Source organism: Podarcis pityusensis (assembly GCF_964106645.2).
Source record: "Podarcis pityusensis genome assembly, chromosome: 1".
NCBI lineage: Eukaryota > Metazoa > Chordata > Lepidosauria > Squamata > Lacertidae > Podarcis > Podarcis pityusensis.
The window spans coordinates 117,683,304-117,702,308 of NC_138028.1; the positions used below are offsets into that span (position 1 = coordinate 117,683,304).

Below are 19,005 nucleotides of genomic sequence, written 5' to 3' on the forward strand. Positions count from 1 at the left end.
TTATGTATTCAGATTGGTGTGGTTTGTGGGTGGGGACGCTTGCTTGCTACTTGGTGACCTTTAAGGGCTGAAGTAGACATTATGTTAATTGTGGGGTTAACAACCACATACAGGGATTTTATAAGTATAATGATATGTGCAAGGCAATGGAGAGGGGAGAATTTTTTCATCGGGATCATAGCAAGGGCTTGTTTACCCCTTCCCTCCACTCCTGTAAGCCTGACAAAAATTATCCCCCTTGTGCAGCAGTTTGGACTTCCAAAACGTTCGGAAACCAAAGCGCGGCTTCCGATTGGCTGCAGGAAGCTCCTGCAGCCAGTCGGAAGCCCTGTTGGTCGTTCGGGTTCCAAATAATGTTCACAAACTGGAACACTCTTGGGTTTCTGGCATTCAGAAGCGGAAACATTTGACTCGCAAGTTGTTCGGGATCCAGGATACGACTGTACAGTGGACCCTCCGGATATGAATTACCGTATTTTTCACTCTATAAGACGCACTTTTCCCCTCCTAAAAAGTAAGGGGAAATGTGTGTGCGTCTTATGGAGCAAATGCAGGCTGCGCAGCTATCCCTGAAGCCAGGAGAACAAGAGGGATCGGTGCGCACCGATCCTTCTTGCTCTCTTGGCTTCAGGGATAGTCGCACGAAGCCTCTTCAGTGCAACGGGAGGAGCGCTCCCGCTGCCCAGAAGAGACTTGGCACGGCTATCCCAGAAGCCAGAACAGCAAGAGGGATTGCTGCTTTCGCTGCACAGCAATCCCTCTTGCTGTTCTGACTTCGCTTAGCTGGAGAGGCACTGCGTAGCTTTCCTTCTGCTGAAGGGAAAGCTGCGCAGCGCCCCTTCAGCAAAGCGGGAGGAGAAACGGAGCTCCTTCCATTTCTCCTCCCGCTTTGCTGGAGAGGCGCTGCGCAGGGAGGGAGAGAATTTTTTTTCTTGTTTCTTGTCCTCTAAAACTAAGTGCGTCTTATGGTCGTGTGCGTCTTATAGAGCGAAAAATACGGTGAATTCATTCTGGGGGTCCATCCGCAACCTGAAAAGCCCGTAGGCAGAGACGCTGCTTCTGTGCACGCGGCGCAATTGAGCGCTTCTGCGCATGTGTGTGGCACACAGAGTGCTTCTGCTCATGCATGCGCAGTGAAACCTGGAAGTATACACTTCCTGGTTTGCCACATTCGTAACCCGAAAGTTACGTACCCAGAGCGGTACATAACTAGAAGTTCCACTGTATTTGACTTTTTTTTAAAAATCCACACACAATGCAAATGGTTTTATTATTTTAAAAGTTAAAAACTTAACTTTCAAATATGTATTTAAAAGGTATCTTTCATTGGCAGTCATTGCTAAACAATGGCCTTAGTTTTTGAATCCATATGGTGGGGGGCTGGGACTTACAGCGTTATCCTTTAAAAAAGAGAGATGAAAGGTATGTTGCTTATTCCCTCACTTCTCCCCTGCCCCCTTATTTCCTAATTCCCGTGAAGATATGCTAAAGTCAAAACTCAGCTCCTCTCCTTCCCTTTGTCTGTATTGCGCACAAGCTTGAATGCTGAAGTTTGCATGATCTCCCTCCAACCAATAGACTGCAACAGCTGGAAGGTTAGCTGAGGATACAGCTTCACATTAAAAAAATCTCCCTTAACTGGTCAAAGCAGATTCATCATACAGGTGATTTCTCTCTCTCTCGAACACTTAAGGGGGGGGGAAATCATGTAAATTTAGCCAAATTCCTGAAACTGTAATATTTATCCAAAATGTAGTTGCCATACCATGTTGTTAAATGTTCTGGTGGTGAATGTAACACATGGGACAAATTATATAGAGGGCGGCTTTCTTCCTGAAAGCTTTAGTCTACGCTGTGTGGAAAACTCATATGGCTCTCTGTATACTTTTTTCCAGCCAAACGTCTATATTTCAGGGTCAGCCCAGGCACCACTTTTGATGATGCTAGGAGGGCATCATATCACAACAAAGGGAGGGAGCACTTAACCTTTGCTCCCGTCAGCTGTTTTTCTACAGCAAAACACTTCTCCCTAACACTTCCTATCCAAATGGGATTCCAGACAAGTTTTTTTAGTTTGCAAAACCATGGACTATGAAACCCTCCAAACTGAAGCACCTTAGAGGAAGGTCCTGATGAAATCAGTGGGGGTTTGAGTCAGATTCCTTAGGATCGGGTGGTCATTAATGACTGTACAATCTATTCAGGAGCTTTAAGCACCTCCCTCTCTCATCTGGCGGCCTCCCCATTGCATTTTGGAGAGGAGGAGAAGGAGCTGTGCCCAGTATTTCAGTACCATACTTTAAACATGCCACGCTGGGCAAAGGCTCTGAAACCGCCATTTCTGTTTGCTCTCTATTTACGTGGATTTCTTGAAAACAAGTCATGCCAGATGAATCATATTTCTTTTTTGATAAAAATTACAAGCTTGGTGGATCAGGGGAATGCTGTGGATGTAGTAGTATATCTTGATTTCCATAAGGCTTCTGACGAAGTCCCCAATGATATTCTTGTGGAGAAGCTGGAAAAATGTGTACTGGGTGAGGTAACTGTTAGGTGGATTTGCAACTAGTTGACTGGCTGAACCCAAAGAGTGCTCACTAATGGTTCCTTGTCATCCTGAAAAAATGGGGACAAGTGGGAGGCTGCAGGATTCTGCTTTGGGCCCACTGGTATTCAACGTCTTTATAAACAACTTGTCTCAAGGTATTGTGGGGAAGCTAACCAAATTTGCAGATCACGCCAATCTGGAAGGGGGAGCCATTACCACAGAATCGGGACTCAAGTTGACCTTAACAGATTGGAGAACTGTGCCCAAACAAACAAAATGAATTTCAGTAGGGACAAATGTAAGGTTCTTCACTTAGCCAGCAAGAACCAGCTGCACAAATATAAGGTGGGGGAACATCAGTAGTACATGTGAAAAGGATCTAGGAGTCTTAACAAGCTTAACATGCAAGAATGGTGCAGCAGCAAAAAAAGCAAATGCTATTCTAGGCTGCATCAGTAGAAGTATAGTGTCCGGGTCAAGGGAAGTAATAGTCCCACTGTATTCTGCCTTGGTCAGGCCATACTTGGAGTACTGTGTCCAGTTCTGGGCACCGCAATTTAAAGATATTGACAAGCTGAGCTGACATGTTTGCAGAGGAGGGCAACCAAGATGATCAAGGACCTGGAAACCAAACCTTATGAGGAACAGTTGAGGGAATTGGGTATATTTAGCCTAGTAGAGAGAAGACTGAGAGGAGATATAGTTACAGGTAGGTAGCCATGTTGGTCTGCCATAGTCAAAACAAAAAATTAAAAAATTCCTTCCAGTAGCGCCTTAGAGATCAACTGAGTTTGTTATTGGTATGAGCTTTCGTGTGCATGCAGTGCGGGTATCTGAAGAAGTGTGCATGTACATGAAATCTCATACCAATAACAAACTTAGTTGGTCTCTAAGGTGCTACTGAGAGGAGATGTGATAGCCATTTTAAAATACCGAAAGGGCTATCACATGGAAGATGGAACAAGCTTGTTTTCTCCTGCTCTGGAGGGTAGGCCCCAAACCAATGGGTCCACGTTACAAGAAAGAAGATTGCGACTGAACATCAGGAAGAGCTTTCTGACAGTAAGAGCTGCTAGACAGTGGAACGGTCTCCCTTGGGAGGCTGTGGGCTCTCCTTCCTTGGAGGTTTTTAAGCAGAGGTTGGAGGGCTGTCTGTCATTTATGATCTTCTTGAAATTTCTGCATTGCAGGGGGTTGGACTAAATGATCCTTGGGATCTCTACAGTTCTCTGATTTTACAGTGCATTTGATTTGTCATAGGTCAACAAATAATTGCCCTCTTGTGCTTTCACAGAGGTGGGAAGATTGCAGAAAATCTGACTCTCTCTGTGTGTGCACATGCAAAGATCAGAACAGCAGCAGTCGCAGGTCTAGATCATGGGTAGGCAAACTAAGGCCCGGGGACCGGATCCGGCCCAATCGCCTTCTAAATCTGGCCCGCGGACAGTCCGGGAATCAGCATGTTTTTATATGAGTAGAATGTGTCCTTTTATTTAAAATGCATCTCTGGGTTATTTGGGGGGCATAGGAATTCATTCCCCCCCAAAATATAGTCTGGCCCCCCACAAGGTCTGAGGGACAGTGGACCGGCCCCCTGCTGAAAAAGTTTGCTGACCCCTGGTCTAGATCCTTTGTAGCACGACTCTTTCACCTTTTTTAACATACCTCTTTTTGACATATGCAGTGCTGGGGTTTTTTTGCAGTTCCTTTTGCCATGCAGCCACTTCTGTATCTGAAGCCCAGCTATTGCCATTTCTTTTCTCAACAACCGCCATTGCAAGGTTTGTGCGTTAGTTGCTACCTCAACGTGCTGGCAGGCATAACAAATAAGGTTGTCACAGTTTCAGCCCTATCCAGTGAGGCACCCTGAAAGAGGAGTCCTTGTGACAGAACTCCCACCTCCCCATGGCTGGCATGGGAGTTGCTAGGTGCAGCGTCGGGCAGCTACAGAGAGAGCCCTGCCCTGTCTCCTGTCAATTGCCTTAGGTGTGCAGAAAAAAAGCCTCCTTTTTCCTGGGTATACGTGCAGAAGAGTCTGCTATGTGGTGGAGGGTGAGCAGCTGAAAGGGCAGGTCCAAAGCTCTGCCCTCCATGCACGAAGATGTACACCAAACCCTACTGAGATACAGGTAGAACGACTTGCACCTGCAGATGTCATGCAGATTTGTGGAGATGGCTTGTGCAGTCACAGGCCTCCTGTTGAATGTACAGTGGTACCACTGGTTATGTACTTAATTCATTCCGGAGGTCCGTTCTTAACCTGAAACTGTTCTTAACCTGAAGCACCACTTTAGCTAATGGGGCCTCCCGCTGCCACCACACCGCCAGAGCATGATTTCTGTTCTCATCCTGAAGCAAAGTTCTTAACCCGAGGTACTATTTCTGGGTTAGCGGAGTCTGTAACCTGAAGCGGATGTAACCTGAAGCGGATGTAACCCGAGGTACCACTGTAATTGGGAGTAACCAAGTGGGTGGCGCTGTGGGTTAAACCACAGAGCCTAGGACCTGCCGATCACAAGGTCGGCAGTTCGAATCCCCGCGACGGGGTGAGTTCCTGTTGTTTGGTCCCTGCTCCTGCCAACCTAGCAGTTCGAAAGCACGTCAGAGTGCAAGTAGATAAATAGGTACCGCTCCAGCGGGAAGGTAAACGGCGTTTCTGTGCGCTGTGTGCGTTTCTGGTTCGCCACATGACCCAGAAGCTGTACGCCGGCTCCCTTGGCCAATAAAGCGAGATGAGCACCGCAACCCTAGAGTCGGCCACGACTGGACCTAATGGTCAGGGGTCCCTTTACCTTTTAAGTAACCTGTGGCCCTCCTGATGTTGTTTGCCCTCAGTGCCAGACAGTACAATCCAGCACAGCCGATGGTCAGGGATGGTTAGAGTTGTCATCTAGCAACATCTGAAGGGTGATACACAGGTTCCCCACTTCTGATGTAGCCCCTTCACAGTGAAGCCGTGACGCATCAGTCTTCCAAGGCAGAGGGGAACTGTGTCGCCACGTATGCAACCTCTGCCTGCTACAAGCAGTTTCTCACCATGCCATGCTAGATAGGGGCCAGCATGTGGGGGGGGGGAACCCTGGCATTGCTGAAGACCATCAAAATCAGCTGTATGTTTGCAGAAAGCCATTTTTAACAACACCTGTAAGCTTATGCCGTTGAACACCGCAGCGCAGAATTATTTAGAGACTGGTTTAGACTTCCTGGGAGTACTGCTGTCATTTTATTTGGAAATGTTGACAGGAAAACCGGTGCTTGTGCAGTGTGCGAAGGCCACAATGGCCGGGAAAGGCCCATCTCCACCCCCATCATTCAGCCCGGACACTGAGGTCCAGCTCCAAGGGCCTTCCGGTGGTTCCTTCACTGCAAGAAGTGAAGCTACAGGGAACCAGTTTTCTCAGTAGTGTCGTCCACCCTGTGGAACACCCTCCCATCAGATGTCAAGGAAATAAACAACTATCTGACTTTTAGACGGCATCTGAAGACAGCCCTGTTTAGGGAAGTTTTTAATGTTTGATGTTTTATCATGTTTTTAATATTCTGTGGTGAGCCGCCCAGATGGGCAGGGTATAAATAAATTATTATTATTATTATTATTATTATTATTATTACCCAGCCCTAGTTCAGGCTCAATAGAAAGAGAGAACAGGTAAGGAAATGATATTTGGTGTCATACTGTCTTTTAATTTGTTTGGAAGCCACCCATAGTGGCTGCGGTAACCCAGTCAGATTAACTAGGTGACTAATTAATTAATTAATTAATTAATGGTGTTGAATACTGGGGCCATTGTTGTTCACTTAGATCTACAGAGGTATAGTCGCAGTGCACATGACGGAGTTACTTCTATTTCAGCCGATGTCCTCAATATGAGGTCTCCATTGGAATGTATCTGGGGAGATTGTTGGACTGTTTTGGTTCACCTGTTTAAGCAGCAAGAGCCCGTCTTGCAGAAGAGCAAAGTGTACTCCTGACGGCAATAAAGAGCAGGATCTACATTTAAGGCTATCGCCCTGCCATCGTACCTGCTGGAGCTTTTAATTGTGCATGCAAATGGGTAGTTACATTGTTTACCAGCGCTCGGCATGTGCCGCCTCATCCTTTAACAGCCCAACAAATGCCAATTTTTCACTGCGTTAAACTTCAGTAGACTCGTCGAGCTCACCGTTTGCACAGGCATGCGAGAGCTTGGAAAGGGGCCTCGCAGGCCAAAGATGGGGACCAAATGGCCCTCCAGGTGTGTGGCTGGACTACAACTCCCATCCTCCTTTGCCATTGGCCGTGCTGGCTGGAGCTGATGGGAGCTGTTCACAGTGCAATGGCAAATCCAAGCCAGCCAATTGTGCTTGAGGAGGGTGTCGTGAGAATCATGGCCAAGGGTAGCAAGGAATTTGCATTCAATGAAAGCAAACTGTTGTGTTAGGAAAGTTCACATACAGAAACTTGTTGTTGTTTAGTCGTGTCCGACTCTTCGTGACCCCATGGACCAGAGCACGCCAGGCACTCCTGTCTTCCACTGCCTCCTGCAATTTGGTCAAACTCATGTTAGTAGCTTCGAGAACACTGTCCAGCCATTTCGTCCTCTGTTGTCCCCTTCTTCTTGTGCCCTCCATCTTTCCCAACATCAGGGTCTTTTCCAGGGAGTCTTCTCTTCTCATGAGGTGGCCAAAGTATTGGAGCCTCAGCTTCAGGATCTGTCCTTCCAGTGAGCACTCAGGGCTGATTTCCTTCAGAATGGATAGGTTTGATCTTTTTGCAGTCCATGGGACTCTCAAGAGTCTCCTCCAGCACCATAATTCAAAAGCATCAATTCTTCGGTGATCATCCTTCTTTATGGTCCAGCTCTCACTTCCATACATCATTACTGGGGAAACCGTAGCTTTAACTATATGTACCTTTGTCGGCAAGGTGATGTCTCTGCTTTTTAAGATGCTGTCTAGGTTTGTCATTGCTTTTCTCCCAAGAAGCAGGCGTCTTTTAATTTCATGACTTCTGTTACCATCTGCAGTGATCATGGAGCCCAAGAAAGTAAAATCTCACAGAAACTAGCATTGGAGAAAAACGTAAAGGAACTACCAGAAAACATAATACTGAAAGGAGAAAACATAACATGAAAGCAGATTCCAACTAAACATCAGGAAGACCTTTATGACAGTATGAGCTATTAGACAGTGGAACCAGTGTTAGAAACTGAGATATGAAAGCTAGGAGCTAAATGGCACCTTAAACCTAGGTTATGGTTCTTTAGGGTGCATGTGGGTAGAACGGGCTTTAAGTGTGTTTTGAGCAAATGGCTTTTAGGCAGCCCATATTTAGAGCAGACTTCAGCAATGTTAGAAACAGATATAAATCTAGGAGCTAAATAGCACCTTAAACCTAGGTTATAGGCACAACGAAATGTCTAGGTGCGCTTTTTTGTGGCAAGAATACAAAGCTGAAAATGAATGAACCGCAGCTAAAATTCATGTTCATTTTTCACATGGTCTAGTCCTTCCCCTGCCCACCCTAATGTACTTAAGAGGGTCTTTCCTCCAGTCTTCAATAACCTACTATATTCTGTATAAAGTCGTTCCAAATAACATTGTATTCATAGCAACATATGAAGGGACGTGGGTGGCGCTGTGGGTTAAACCAGAGAGTGTAGGGCTTGTCGATCAGAAGGTCGGTGGTTCGAATCCCCGTGATGGGGTGAGCTCCCATTGCTCAGTCCCTGCTCCTGCCAACCTAGCAGTTCGAAAGCACGTCAAAGTGCAAGTAGATAAATAGGTACCGCTCCGGTGGGAAGGTAAACGGCGTTTCCGTGCGCTGCTCTGGTTCGCCTGAAGCGGCTTAGCCATGCTGGCCACATGACCCGGAAGCTGTATGCCAGCTCCCTTGGCCAATAAAGCGAGATGAGCGCCGCAACCCCAGAGTCGGTCACGACTGGACCTAATGATAGCTTCCTTCTTCATTACTTCACTTGAGTTGATGAATCTTTTCAACACTTGACTCCCTCCCTTTTCTATCTCTCTCTGTATGTACATGCATATACACAGAGCAACTTAACTAGACTTTAGGCTGCTTTTTTTAGTGTCAGGGAGCAGAAAAAGTGGGCAGGAAAATGCCCACTCTTAAACTTTTGACTTAATTTTTCTCTCCCCCCCCCCCCCCGCTAAGTTCTGTCAGCCTTATGGATTTTTTTTGTTTTTGTTTTTCCTATGCTGCCATTTAGTCTTCCTCTTTTTCTCTGCTTGGAGATTAATCGTGCAGGAAATGAGTAAAACCTCCGAGAGCTGCCTGCTACTGTGGTCCATTTACATTAAATGTCTCTAGAATGGCTGCTTTAAAATGGCTGATTAGGTACATGCTGTCGACTTAAGTCTACAGAGGCCGCCACGTGAAAGACCAACTGATATATAACGCAAGGGGGTTTACGAGCATGTTAATAATTTAGAAGTTGAGGTATTTGAAATGTTTTTAAATTATTAAGTATGAGGGAAGCATAAAAGAAAGCAGGCCTCCCCATTTATTAATTAATCATACTTTTCCTTCAAGGGAAGTATAATAATTAATGGTCAAGGATGATGGGAATTGTTGACCAGCAACATTTGAGGGTCACAGATTCCCTGCCCCACCTCTAAGCTCTCTAATCAGCAAAAATAGTTTTTAACATCATAGACCCTTGTAACATTCATAAAATTATAGAATTGTACAGTTGGAAGGGACCTGAGTGTCATCTAGTCTAACCCCCTCCAATGCAGGAATATGCAGCTGTCCCATATGGGAATCCTCCAATTTTTTAAAAATCAGAGCAATTTACTGATTTTGGTGAGACGAGCCTGCCTAATTTTCTTGTCATAATCTTAATACCTATTTTTTATCCCGTTCATGAAAGCTCATCTCTGAAAACCTAGAGATGAGGCAATGCATCCTCAGCTTTAAAATACTTTTCCCCCTCCCGAAATGAATCCTTAAACAATATAACTGAAGGAGCGTCTTCACCCCCATTGTTCTGCCTGGACACTGAGGTCCAGCTCCAAGGGCCTTCTGGCAGTTCCCTCACTGAGAGAAGCCAAGTTACAGGAAACCAGGCAGAGGGCCTTCTCGGTAGTGGCACCTGCCGTGTGGAACGCCCTCCATCAGATGTCAAGGAAATAAACAACTATCTGACTTTTAGAAGACATCTGAAGGCAGCCCTGTTTAGGAAAGTTTTTAATGTTTGATATTTTATTGTGTTTTTTATATCCTGTTGGGAGCCGCCCAGGGTGGCTGGAGAGGCCCGGCCAGATGGGCAGGGTATAAGTAACAAATTATATTATTATTATTATTATTTATTATTATTATTATTATTTTATTATTATTATTATTATTTTATTATTATTATTTTATTTTTATTATTATTATTATTATAGTTGGTGGGTAATCTTCATTCCGTATCAAGTTGTTCAGTCTTGCTAAAAATTCACACAAAAATCCTAACCCCAATTTGCTTCTGGCAATTAAATAAGAAGCCTCTTATCGTTCTGACTGAAATGGTTAAGCCTGAGAAAAGAACTAATATAGCTAAGGTTTTTTTAAATTTATTTTTAAGGCAAGAAATGGTTGGCTGTATGACACAGAACTCCACAGGCCACTGCAGCTGTGGAAAAAGAAGAAGCTGTTGAACAGGATGATTGTGGTTTGCTGTGAGAACTTAATTTTCCTGTTGACCATTTTTGAACAGGAAGTTGAACAAATTTTAGTTTAACGTGCTACAGATTTTGATCTTTAGGTGTAAAATGCTCACAGGGAGAATAGTATCTGTTTTGCTGCAGTGATGAGCGTTGCAACGTGCACAACTCTGGAGTAGTTCGGAAATTCGGCCGATGGTTACGTGACCTAAGTATATATTTTTAGATTATTATTGTCATTGACCTTTTGAAGCTGTAGTTAGAAAAAGTGTTTTTTAAATCCTGAAAGCAGATTCCCCCCTCCCCTTCTTCTATTGTTGTAGTAGTCAATCTTTAAAGTGTTTCTGTAATTGTTTTCTTTCTTCATCGGGTGAGAGAGTGAGGGAGAATGGATGGCAAAGCTATTGGGACAGATAATATGAAATTATATTAGCTGGAAGTGACCGCAGGTAATGTTGTGTCCTCTCCCCACCTCTCAAAAAAATTAAACCTTCTCAAGCATTTACTTCCAGAGAAGTAAATCTTGGGATCTTAAAATTCCTCTGGACACAGAGTGGGGGTGGAGCACTATAGGAAGCACAAAATCTTTAGTTGGAGCAGGGAAGAAGTGATTCAGTTGTTTCCAGTACCACCCTTCCAAAATAATTGAGTGCAAAAACACATTGGTACAGTATTTGAGGGCCCCCCCCCATTGAATTTTTCCTCTCCTGCCGCACCCCAAAGTAATGAGCGATCACGGTTGCTGTTACCTAGAGCATGTTTTATTTACAGTGGTACCTCGGGTTAAGTACTTAATTCGTTCCGGAGGTCCGTTCTTAACCTGAAACTGTTCTTAACCTGAAGCACCACTTTAGCTAATAGGGCCTCCTGCTGCTGCCGCACCGCCGGAGCACGATTTCTGTTCTCATCCTGAAGCAAAGTTCTTAACCTGAGGTACTGTTTCTGGGTTAGCGGAGTCTGTAACATGAAGCATATGTAACCTGAAGCGTATGTAACCCGAGGTACCACTGTATTCTTCCTGGCTTTCTGCTTCTGAGGTTGCAATACTAAAGCATGTATATTTTGAATAAAAGAGGTGACTTTCTCCACAAATGCTCTTTCCTCACTTTCTGCCACTCTTCCGGCAGGCTAAGTACCAATACCCCCCTCCCCTTTTTAGCCCCCCTTATTTTATTCATTAATTTATTCATTTTCTATCTCACCCTTCTAAGGAACTCAGGGTGGTATACACAGTGATCTTTTCTATGAATTTTAGTCTCCTGACAACCCTGTCAGGTGCATACATTTGGCAGAGAGAGAGAATTGTAGTGTTGCAAGGGACCCCTGAGGGTAATCTATTCCAACCCCCTGAAATGCAGGATTCTTTTGTCCAATGTGAAGCTCAAACCCACGACCCTGAGATGAAGAATCTCCATTCTTTATTTAAGTTCTTCTGCCCTGTTCCTTATAGCCCTACTTGCTTGATTTGACAAAATATCAGCTCTTCAGTCATTCTCCTGAGGTCCAAGGCTATAATAGCATCATAATTTTAATTATTCGGAAGGGCCTTTTCTCCTTAAAAAGCTGTGTACCACCCAAGAGGGTGGTGTGTCTGTTGCTTAAAACTTTGAGGTTATTTCAGTTGTTGCGGTTCAGATTTGTCATTATCTATACATTTACTAATGTGTAAGGAGGGGACTGCCCCTCAGCAGAGCATTTCTGAGAAGTTACAAAACGGTGTTTTTTCCCCCTTGACAGGTTTCACAGTGATAGAAGAACGTTTTAGGTTTAAACCATGCCTGTCCCTCCTCCTCCAGCTCCTCCCCCTCCCCCAACACTTGCCTTGGTAAGTCTCAACTTTTTTATTTTAAAATTTTTATGGGGATAAACAACCACTATCTATTGTATGGATCAATGAAAATGAAGCCAAGGTCTTGGCCAGTGTGTTATAGTGGTTAGAGAGTTGGACTAAGACTCGGGAGAGCAAGGTTCTAATCCTCAGTCATCCTTGGTGTCTGAACCTGAACTATAAACCATAAAATTAAAAACTGATGAATCCGAATAGGAATTGAACTGATTTTAAAAATATTTTTAATAGGTTGACTCCTTACTTGTAATCTGCATCCTCGGGAGTTATTATGATGTGCACAACATTTAGGAAAAGGAGTAGGAATCTAGTGCAGGAATGTTGCACATGATTTTACACTTGGGGAAAACATGCTTATTTAGTGGAATTCTGAAGAGGCGTGAGTCAACTTCTGGAACATCTGGAGAAATTTGAGCTGTTTCATGTTGCTCATACAAAATATTTTCTTTTTCTATTAAACTTTTTTTTAAAAAAAGATGTGTGTGCTAACAAAAGATAATTCAAAACTTTATAGCAATCATGGCAGATTTTAAATATGGAGCCTGTAAAATTGGAATAGCTCTTTGATCAGAATTCTTTAAGCACTTTTAATAAAAAGCATTAAAAGAAACTGTTTTATTCCCTTCGAAATATATCCAGGAAATCCTGTGTTTGGATATTGGAAGTGTTCGCCTCTATCTGGAAAATGACTCTCTTTGTGCAAACGAACTGTGTGTCTGTTTCCAAGACAGCAAACTTAAAAGTGTCTCTTCTTAAATACTGACTTAATTATGAACAAGTTTTTTAAAAAAAAACAACACGAAACAGACATTGAGGGCTGCTATACACTTTGCATCCACAGATGTATGTCTGAAAGTCCCAGCTTATCACTGGTTCTTGGTGTTTAACACATGTTTAGGGGTGCACCCCTGCCCTTCGCACACTGACCTGTTTCACACAGGATGAAAGGGGTGGTGACAGTAACATCAGTCCCACTGCATGCCTTGACCTTGGCATTTGCTGCACGTTTGCCAGGTTCTGACATCGGACCAGAGCCATTCTCACATATTATGTTGGGGTAGTAAAGTCCAGCAGTGACTGTCCCAGCTAATTGTCACAGAATCAGCAGTGGTATGCATAACAGCATCCATGTTTGGGAAAGGTTTGTGGCTCGGTCGTACAGTATCTGCTTTCAGTCCCTAGGATCTCGTTGTCTAGGACTCAGGCCCTTCAGGATTTAACCTCCTTCTGTCCAGCCTGTAAGACAGAGCTATTCCACCTGGCCTTTAATTTGAATTGAGCCTGATCTTTTATTTCCCTTCTCTTCCCTCCCCCTCCTCTTTTATGAAGATCACCCTCTCTGAGACCCCACAGCTAATTCTCCCCTGGCCTCTTTGCTGGCCCAAGTAGGACCAATTCAGCCAGCTAGCCCTGGGGATTATCTAATGCTTATTTCCCCTAAATTGATTTTTGAATTTTATTGTTATTCATGTTTTTATACTGTATTTTATGCTGCTTTTATAATTAAGTGTTTTAAATTTGTTGTTAGCCGCCCTGAGCCCAGTTTTTGAACCGGGAAGGGCGGGGTATAAATAAAAAATTATTATTTATTATTATTTATTATTGTCCTGGAGAGCAGCCGCCAATCAGAGTAGATGAATCATAGCATTGCAGAGTTGGAAGGGACCATGAGGGCCATCTTGTCCAACCCCCTGCAATGCAGGAATATTTTACCCAGTGTGGGACTCGAACCCACAACCCTGAGATTAAGAGTGGGGGTGGACTTGTTGACCCTTGGAGTCCCTTCCAGCTCTGTGATTCTATGCTGTACTGACTGGTGTGGCTCTGTATAAGGCCAGTTCCTGTTGGTAGAAAAATGAAACACAACTGGGTCTGGAGGGATGCTGTACCTGAAGGAAAATGGCTGCTTTTCTTTTCTTAAAAAAAAAAAATTAAATAGTCATGCCCTACCTTTCTTTCTGAACCAGACTGACATACAGCTGTCAATTAAGGGGGGGAAACATGTTGGGAAAGGTCATTGCACAAACATTTAAGGAGTCATCCATGTGGAAAGAAGTACAAAAACGATAATGTTGCAAACAATTGGTTTTGTATCTTCTGCCCCATTTAGGCATTTTGTATTTAAACCATATAACATATGCCCACCATATGATATTGTGAACACCAGAAATGGTGGGGTGGGGCAGAGCTGCTCTGCTACCTTCCCGACAGATGGATGGCTGTTGCATATTGGGGAGGGAGAGAGAGAGGACAGGCCAGGAGGGAGGTTGGCATGGTATAAACATACCGGCAGCGCCAATCTGGCACTGCTGGTGGTCTGATTTGGTATTCAAACAGCTATCTATCCGATTTGCAAAAAAATAGTTGGGTAACTATTGGCTCTGAGGTGTAAAAGAAAGGTGATTCCTACACCATGCATCATTGTGACTTAAATGCATCTTTCCTTGTTCTGCTTCATAATTAGTATCGTTCCTTTGCAGGCGAATACAGAAAAGCCGAGCTTAAACAGATCAGAGCAAGCAGGGCGAAACGCTCTTCTCTCCGATATTACCAAAGGGAAAAAACTTAAGAAGGCTGTTACCAATGACAGGAGTGCCCCAGTCTTCGATAGTAAGTGTACTTCTGTGTCTTTCAGTGGGTTAACCGTGCAGAATACTTACTACACCACTAGCCAGACGTTTTGAAGCTGTGAAATGCGTAGGGTTTTCCTCTGTGGTTCTGAATGTATGCATGTAAAGGCTGCGTACACCTGGCAATTTAAAGTGGATTTGATGCATCCCATGTGTGCATATTTCTTGCGTTGTCTATATAACATTGTCCTCATCCATGTGGTAGTCTGCACTTTCCCTTCATTTCCTGGTTTTTCTGATCCATGGATAATGTGAGGGCGAAAAATCCATCCTAATATTTCAAATGGGTGTACAGTACTAAGGTGTGAGCAGGGTTATGTCTGGAGTTGTTTTACTGGGGTGGCATCTATACTGTCTGCTTCTGTTGGCTAGATGCTTTTGGGACCAGGCATGACACTCTAGAAACAAACAAACACACACACACACACACGCACACACACACACACACACACTCAAACACATACACACCCTACTGTTTTCTGAAAGTCTGGTATACTGGAAAATATGTGTTTCAATTTCGTTTTCAATAAGAAAACGACCACATTGTACAGGTAAATAAATACCTGTGTGCATGCCCACAATGGACCTCAGGTTTCTGGAATGCAGGGTGTGTGAGGAAGTAGCGTATTTTTCGCTCTATAAGACGCACCAGACCATAAGACGCACCTAGTTTTTGGAGGAGGAAAACAAGAAAAAAAATATTCTGAATCCCAGAATCCAGAACAGCAAGAGGGATTGCTGCGCAGCGAAAGCAGCGATCCCTCTTGCTGTTCTGGCTTGTGGGATAGCTGCGCAGCCTGCATTCACTCCATAAGACCCACACACATTTCCCCTTACTTTTTAGGAGGGAAAAAGTGAGTTTTATAGAGCAAAAAAAAAATGGTACTAATTTGGGGGCGTGTCCAACAGCACACAGGTGAGAAAATGTGGATGGGAAATATTCAGAGTTCAATTGAAAGCACTCATGTATGCACAAAAGTGCATGCAGAAAAACCAGGTCCGTGTGATCCACATTTGCACTGCCACTCTGTTATGTACATAGCCCAAAACTTGAATGGTCTTGAGTTATCCTAGACCAGGGCTGGGGAACCACTGGCCCTCCAGATATTGTTGGACTCCAACTCCCATCAGCCCCAGCTGCTCCTTGGGGCATGATCAGTCATTGTTTTATTTAAAGCAGGTACCAATAACCTACAGATCCTGTTAGGCTGTGAAGACCTTTCTTCATTCTCCCAGACTTTTCACAAAGTGTTTTGTTTTGTTTTTTAAGTTCCTTGCATTTTTTAAATCTGCTTTTTCCCTCTGTTGCTATTCCGGGTTTTAATAGAACCATCTTTATTCTGCTTTAGATTTTAGGTATTGATCTGTTTTACAGTTTTAACCTTGATTGCAAATCACCCCAAAGTTCTTGGGTAGTATGGATGGGTAGAACAATCAACCATTTCACGTGGGGGTTCCGTTCCCGCCCCCCCACGCATGTCGGTGGGATGCCCCGCCCTGTTACGCTGTGCACCACCCATTTACGGGTCGCTTCCTGGTTCAACAAGGTGCACACAGGCCTGATCGTAGGCCCTCCCTTCGTATGCATGTCAGTTGGTCATTGCTTGTACGTACATTTTTTAAAAATACAGTGGTACCTCGGGTTAAGTACTTAATTCATTCCGGAGGTCCGTTCTTAACCTGAAACTGTTCTTAACCTGAAGCACCACTTTAGCTAATGGGGACTCCCGCTGCCGCCGGAGCACGATTTCTGTTCTCATCCTGAAGCAAAGTTCTTAACCCGAGGTACTATTTCTGGGTTAGCAGAGTCTGTAACCTGAAGCGTATGTAACCTAAAGCGTATGTAACCCGAGGTACCACTGTAATAAGAATAATTATGGTGTTTAAATGCTCTCCCTCCCTTCCCATGCTGTCTCTGCAGAACCTAAAGGGTCTGGTGGTGGAGGTGGCTTCACGAGCAGCAGCAGCAGCGGCGGTGGTGGTGGCGGCGGCGGTGGCGGCAGCTATGGTGGAGGAGGACCACCTGGTTTAGGAGGTCTGTTCCAGGCAGGGATGCCCAAACTCCGATCTGCAAACAGGGATAACGGTAAGCCGGGGAATACATTCAGTGGCGCACAGAATATTGCACTTGGCATCCTTGCTTACCCAACGCGAGGAAAGGCCAAATATGAATACAACAAATCCATCCTGGGTGCTTCCTCTCTCTCTCTCTCACTTACACACACACACACACACACACACACACACACACTGGAACAGCAGAGCTATTGACTGACTGGCTTTCTTGGTGCCAAGCAGGCCAGAATGGAGGTTTCATTTGATAATGCCTTCTCAGGAATGAGTGCTGCTTGTTACATGATGCATAGAACCATTTCTCACCTGAAATCCAGGCTCTCTTCACTGCCCCTGAACCCCCTTTTCCACTCGTCCCAATCTGCCACCTTTTCCGTTCTTCTCTCCCCTTCCCTCCAAATAAGTATGGAAACTGCGTGCAGCATCACTTTCCAGTGTGAACACAGCAGCCAAGTAAACTGCAAAGCACCTGCCTTTTATGCCAAGACCCACAAACAGATCTTCTTTTTCTCCTCGCCTACTCGGTGGTCTGCCTCCCTACCTTGAAAGCTGTATCATAGGCAAATACTTCTTTCTGCCCTCCCTCCTACAGCTCTAGCTTATTTTATTCTTTATCACATTTGCATCTTACCCTTGATTCATGCAGCTTGGGGGTTTAGGTGTGAGGGCACCTTATTTTAATCTCATAGCAATTCTGGGAAGTTAGATTCAGCTGACTTGCTATTATTAATTAAATTGGTATACCACCCTATACCCACAGCTCTCACGGCAGTTCACAAGATAAAATCACAATAGAAAAACACAAAATACTGTACATAATAAAAACAAAAAGAACCCAATAATCCCCCCTCCCCAAAACATTTGGAGTCACCCAGTCCTGGGCGTAGCCAGGATTTTTGTTGGCGGGACAAGATTTTTGTGGGCAGGGTGGGCGGGGCAGAACTGAGCCATCTGCAACGTGATGGTCAGTTAGTTAAGTGCTGTTATTTATTTACTTAATGGGCGGCAGCTGCCCCTCCCTGCCCCCCCCCCCCAGCTACGCCCATGCACCTAGTATAGGCATAGGCAAACTCCGGCCCTCCAGATGTTTGGGACTACAATTCCCATCATCCCTGACCACTGGTCCTATTAGCTAGGGATGATGGGAATTGTAGTCCCAAACATCTGAAGGGCCGGAGTTTGCCTATGCCTGACCTAGTAAGTTGCATGACCGAGCAGAGGTTTGAACTCTGCTTCCCTCAGTATTATTTAAGCCACTAGACCGATTGCTTCTCCAGTATAGACTGACTTAGATAGATTATGAATAGCATATATTATTGGTAACATGCTATTAACCCATGTCTGTGACAGAAAGGGAGAATGTGTGTTTGGCAATGCTGGCATTAAATACATCCATTTTGTCTCTGTTTGTACGACTGGTTTATCTAGCGCAGCAATATTTTTATTATATTTATTTAAAACATGGCTATACCACCCATCATGGGGAAAAGAGAGTTTTCCCAGGATGGCTTACAATTAAATGCAAAATGCAAAATGATGCCGGCAAAAATAAGTCACCTTACAGAGCAGAGAGGCTTCCAAAAGGAATAACAGTATGCATTCTGCACTGTGAAATAAAGTTTCCTTGATTCATGGTTGCATTTATGGGTCAGGGAACAAGCTGGAGTGGCTGAGGCAGGTCAGATTTGTACTTTCCTGATTGCAGGCGTCTCCCATACGGCTTGGATGTAGCGGTGCTGTTAAAAGTGCATGAGGAGGTCTTTCAGCCTGTGTTTGATACAACACAGTCTTTCAGAGCTGGTATTATCTGTTGTGTCACAGGCTATTTATGGCTCTCCTCTTAATCTCAGGGCACTTAACAAGCCCGAGTTTTTCTGTGAGACTGCCTCTTCTAGACAAATGCAAGTAACCGGACAGAAGAGAAATTCCTTCTGCCAGCCCAAATATACGTAAATTGCATTGAGCCAGAGTTGTATTTGCAGGGCTGTCGGTCAAGTAGGGCATATACCATCGAGGAGCCATTGCTTCCCGAACAGCATGAAGAAAATGGAGCATGCTTTGCATATGCGCTGACAGCGGTCGTCCTCTGTTGGATTTTTTATTTTTTGAAGAGATCTGTAGTCCTTCAGCCTTCCTTGGATGCTACCGTCCACGTTGCAGTAAACATTTGCATATATCGGCGGCTATACGTAGGGGGCTCAAAATCCATCCTTTTCCGTGTGGTTTCGGTTCTGTATGACAAACTGATTTCTTTACATTCT

General features: G+C 44.4%; 1 protein-coding gene across 4 annotated transcripts in view; it reads left to right on the forward strand.

Moving 5' to 3' along the window:
* The window catches only part of WIPF1 (WAS/WASL interacting protein family member 1), a 59,214-nt gene that overhangs the window by 28,849 nt on the left and 11,360 nt on the right, over window positions 1-19,005 (forward strand). For 3 of the 4 annotated variants that reach the window (XM_080971445.1, XM_080971446.1, XM_080971448.1), the window contains exons 2-4: window positions 11,933-12,020; window positions 14,522-14,651; window positions 16,593-16,757. In XM_080971445.1, the coding sequence (XP_080827571.1) occupies window positions 11,970-12,020; window positions 14,522-14,651; window positions 16,593-16,757 (346 nt within the window). In that variant the 5' untranslated portion in view covers window positions 11,933-11,969. Of the gene's footprint in view, window positions 1-10,281; window positions 10,408-11,932; window positions 12,021-14,521; window positions 14,652-16,592; window positions 16,758-19,005 lie in introns of those variants that run through there. The other variant, XM_080971447.1, reaches the window with a different exon arrangement.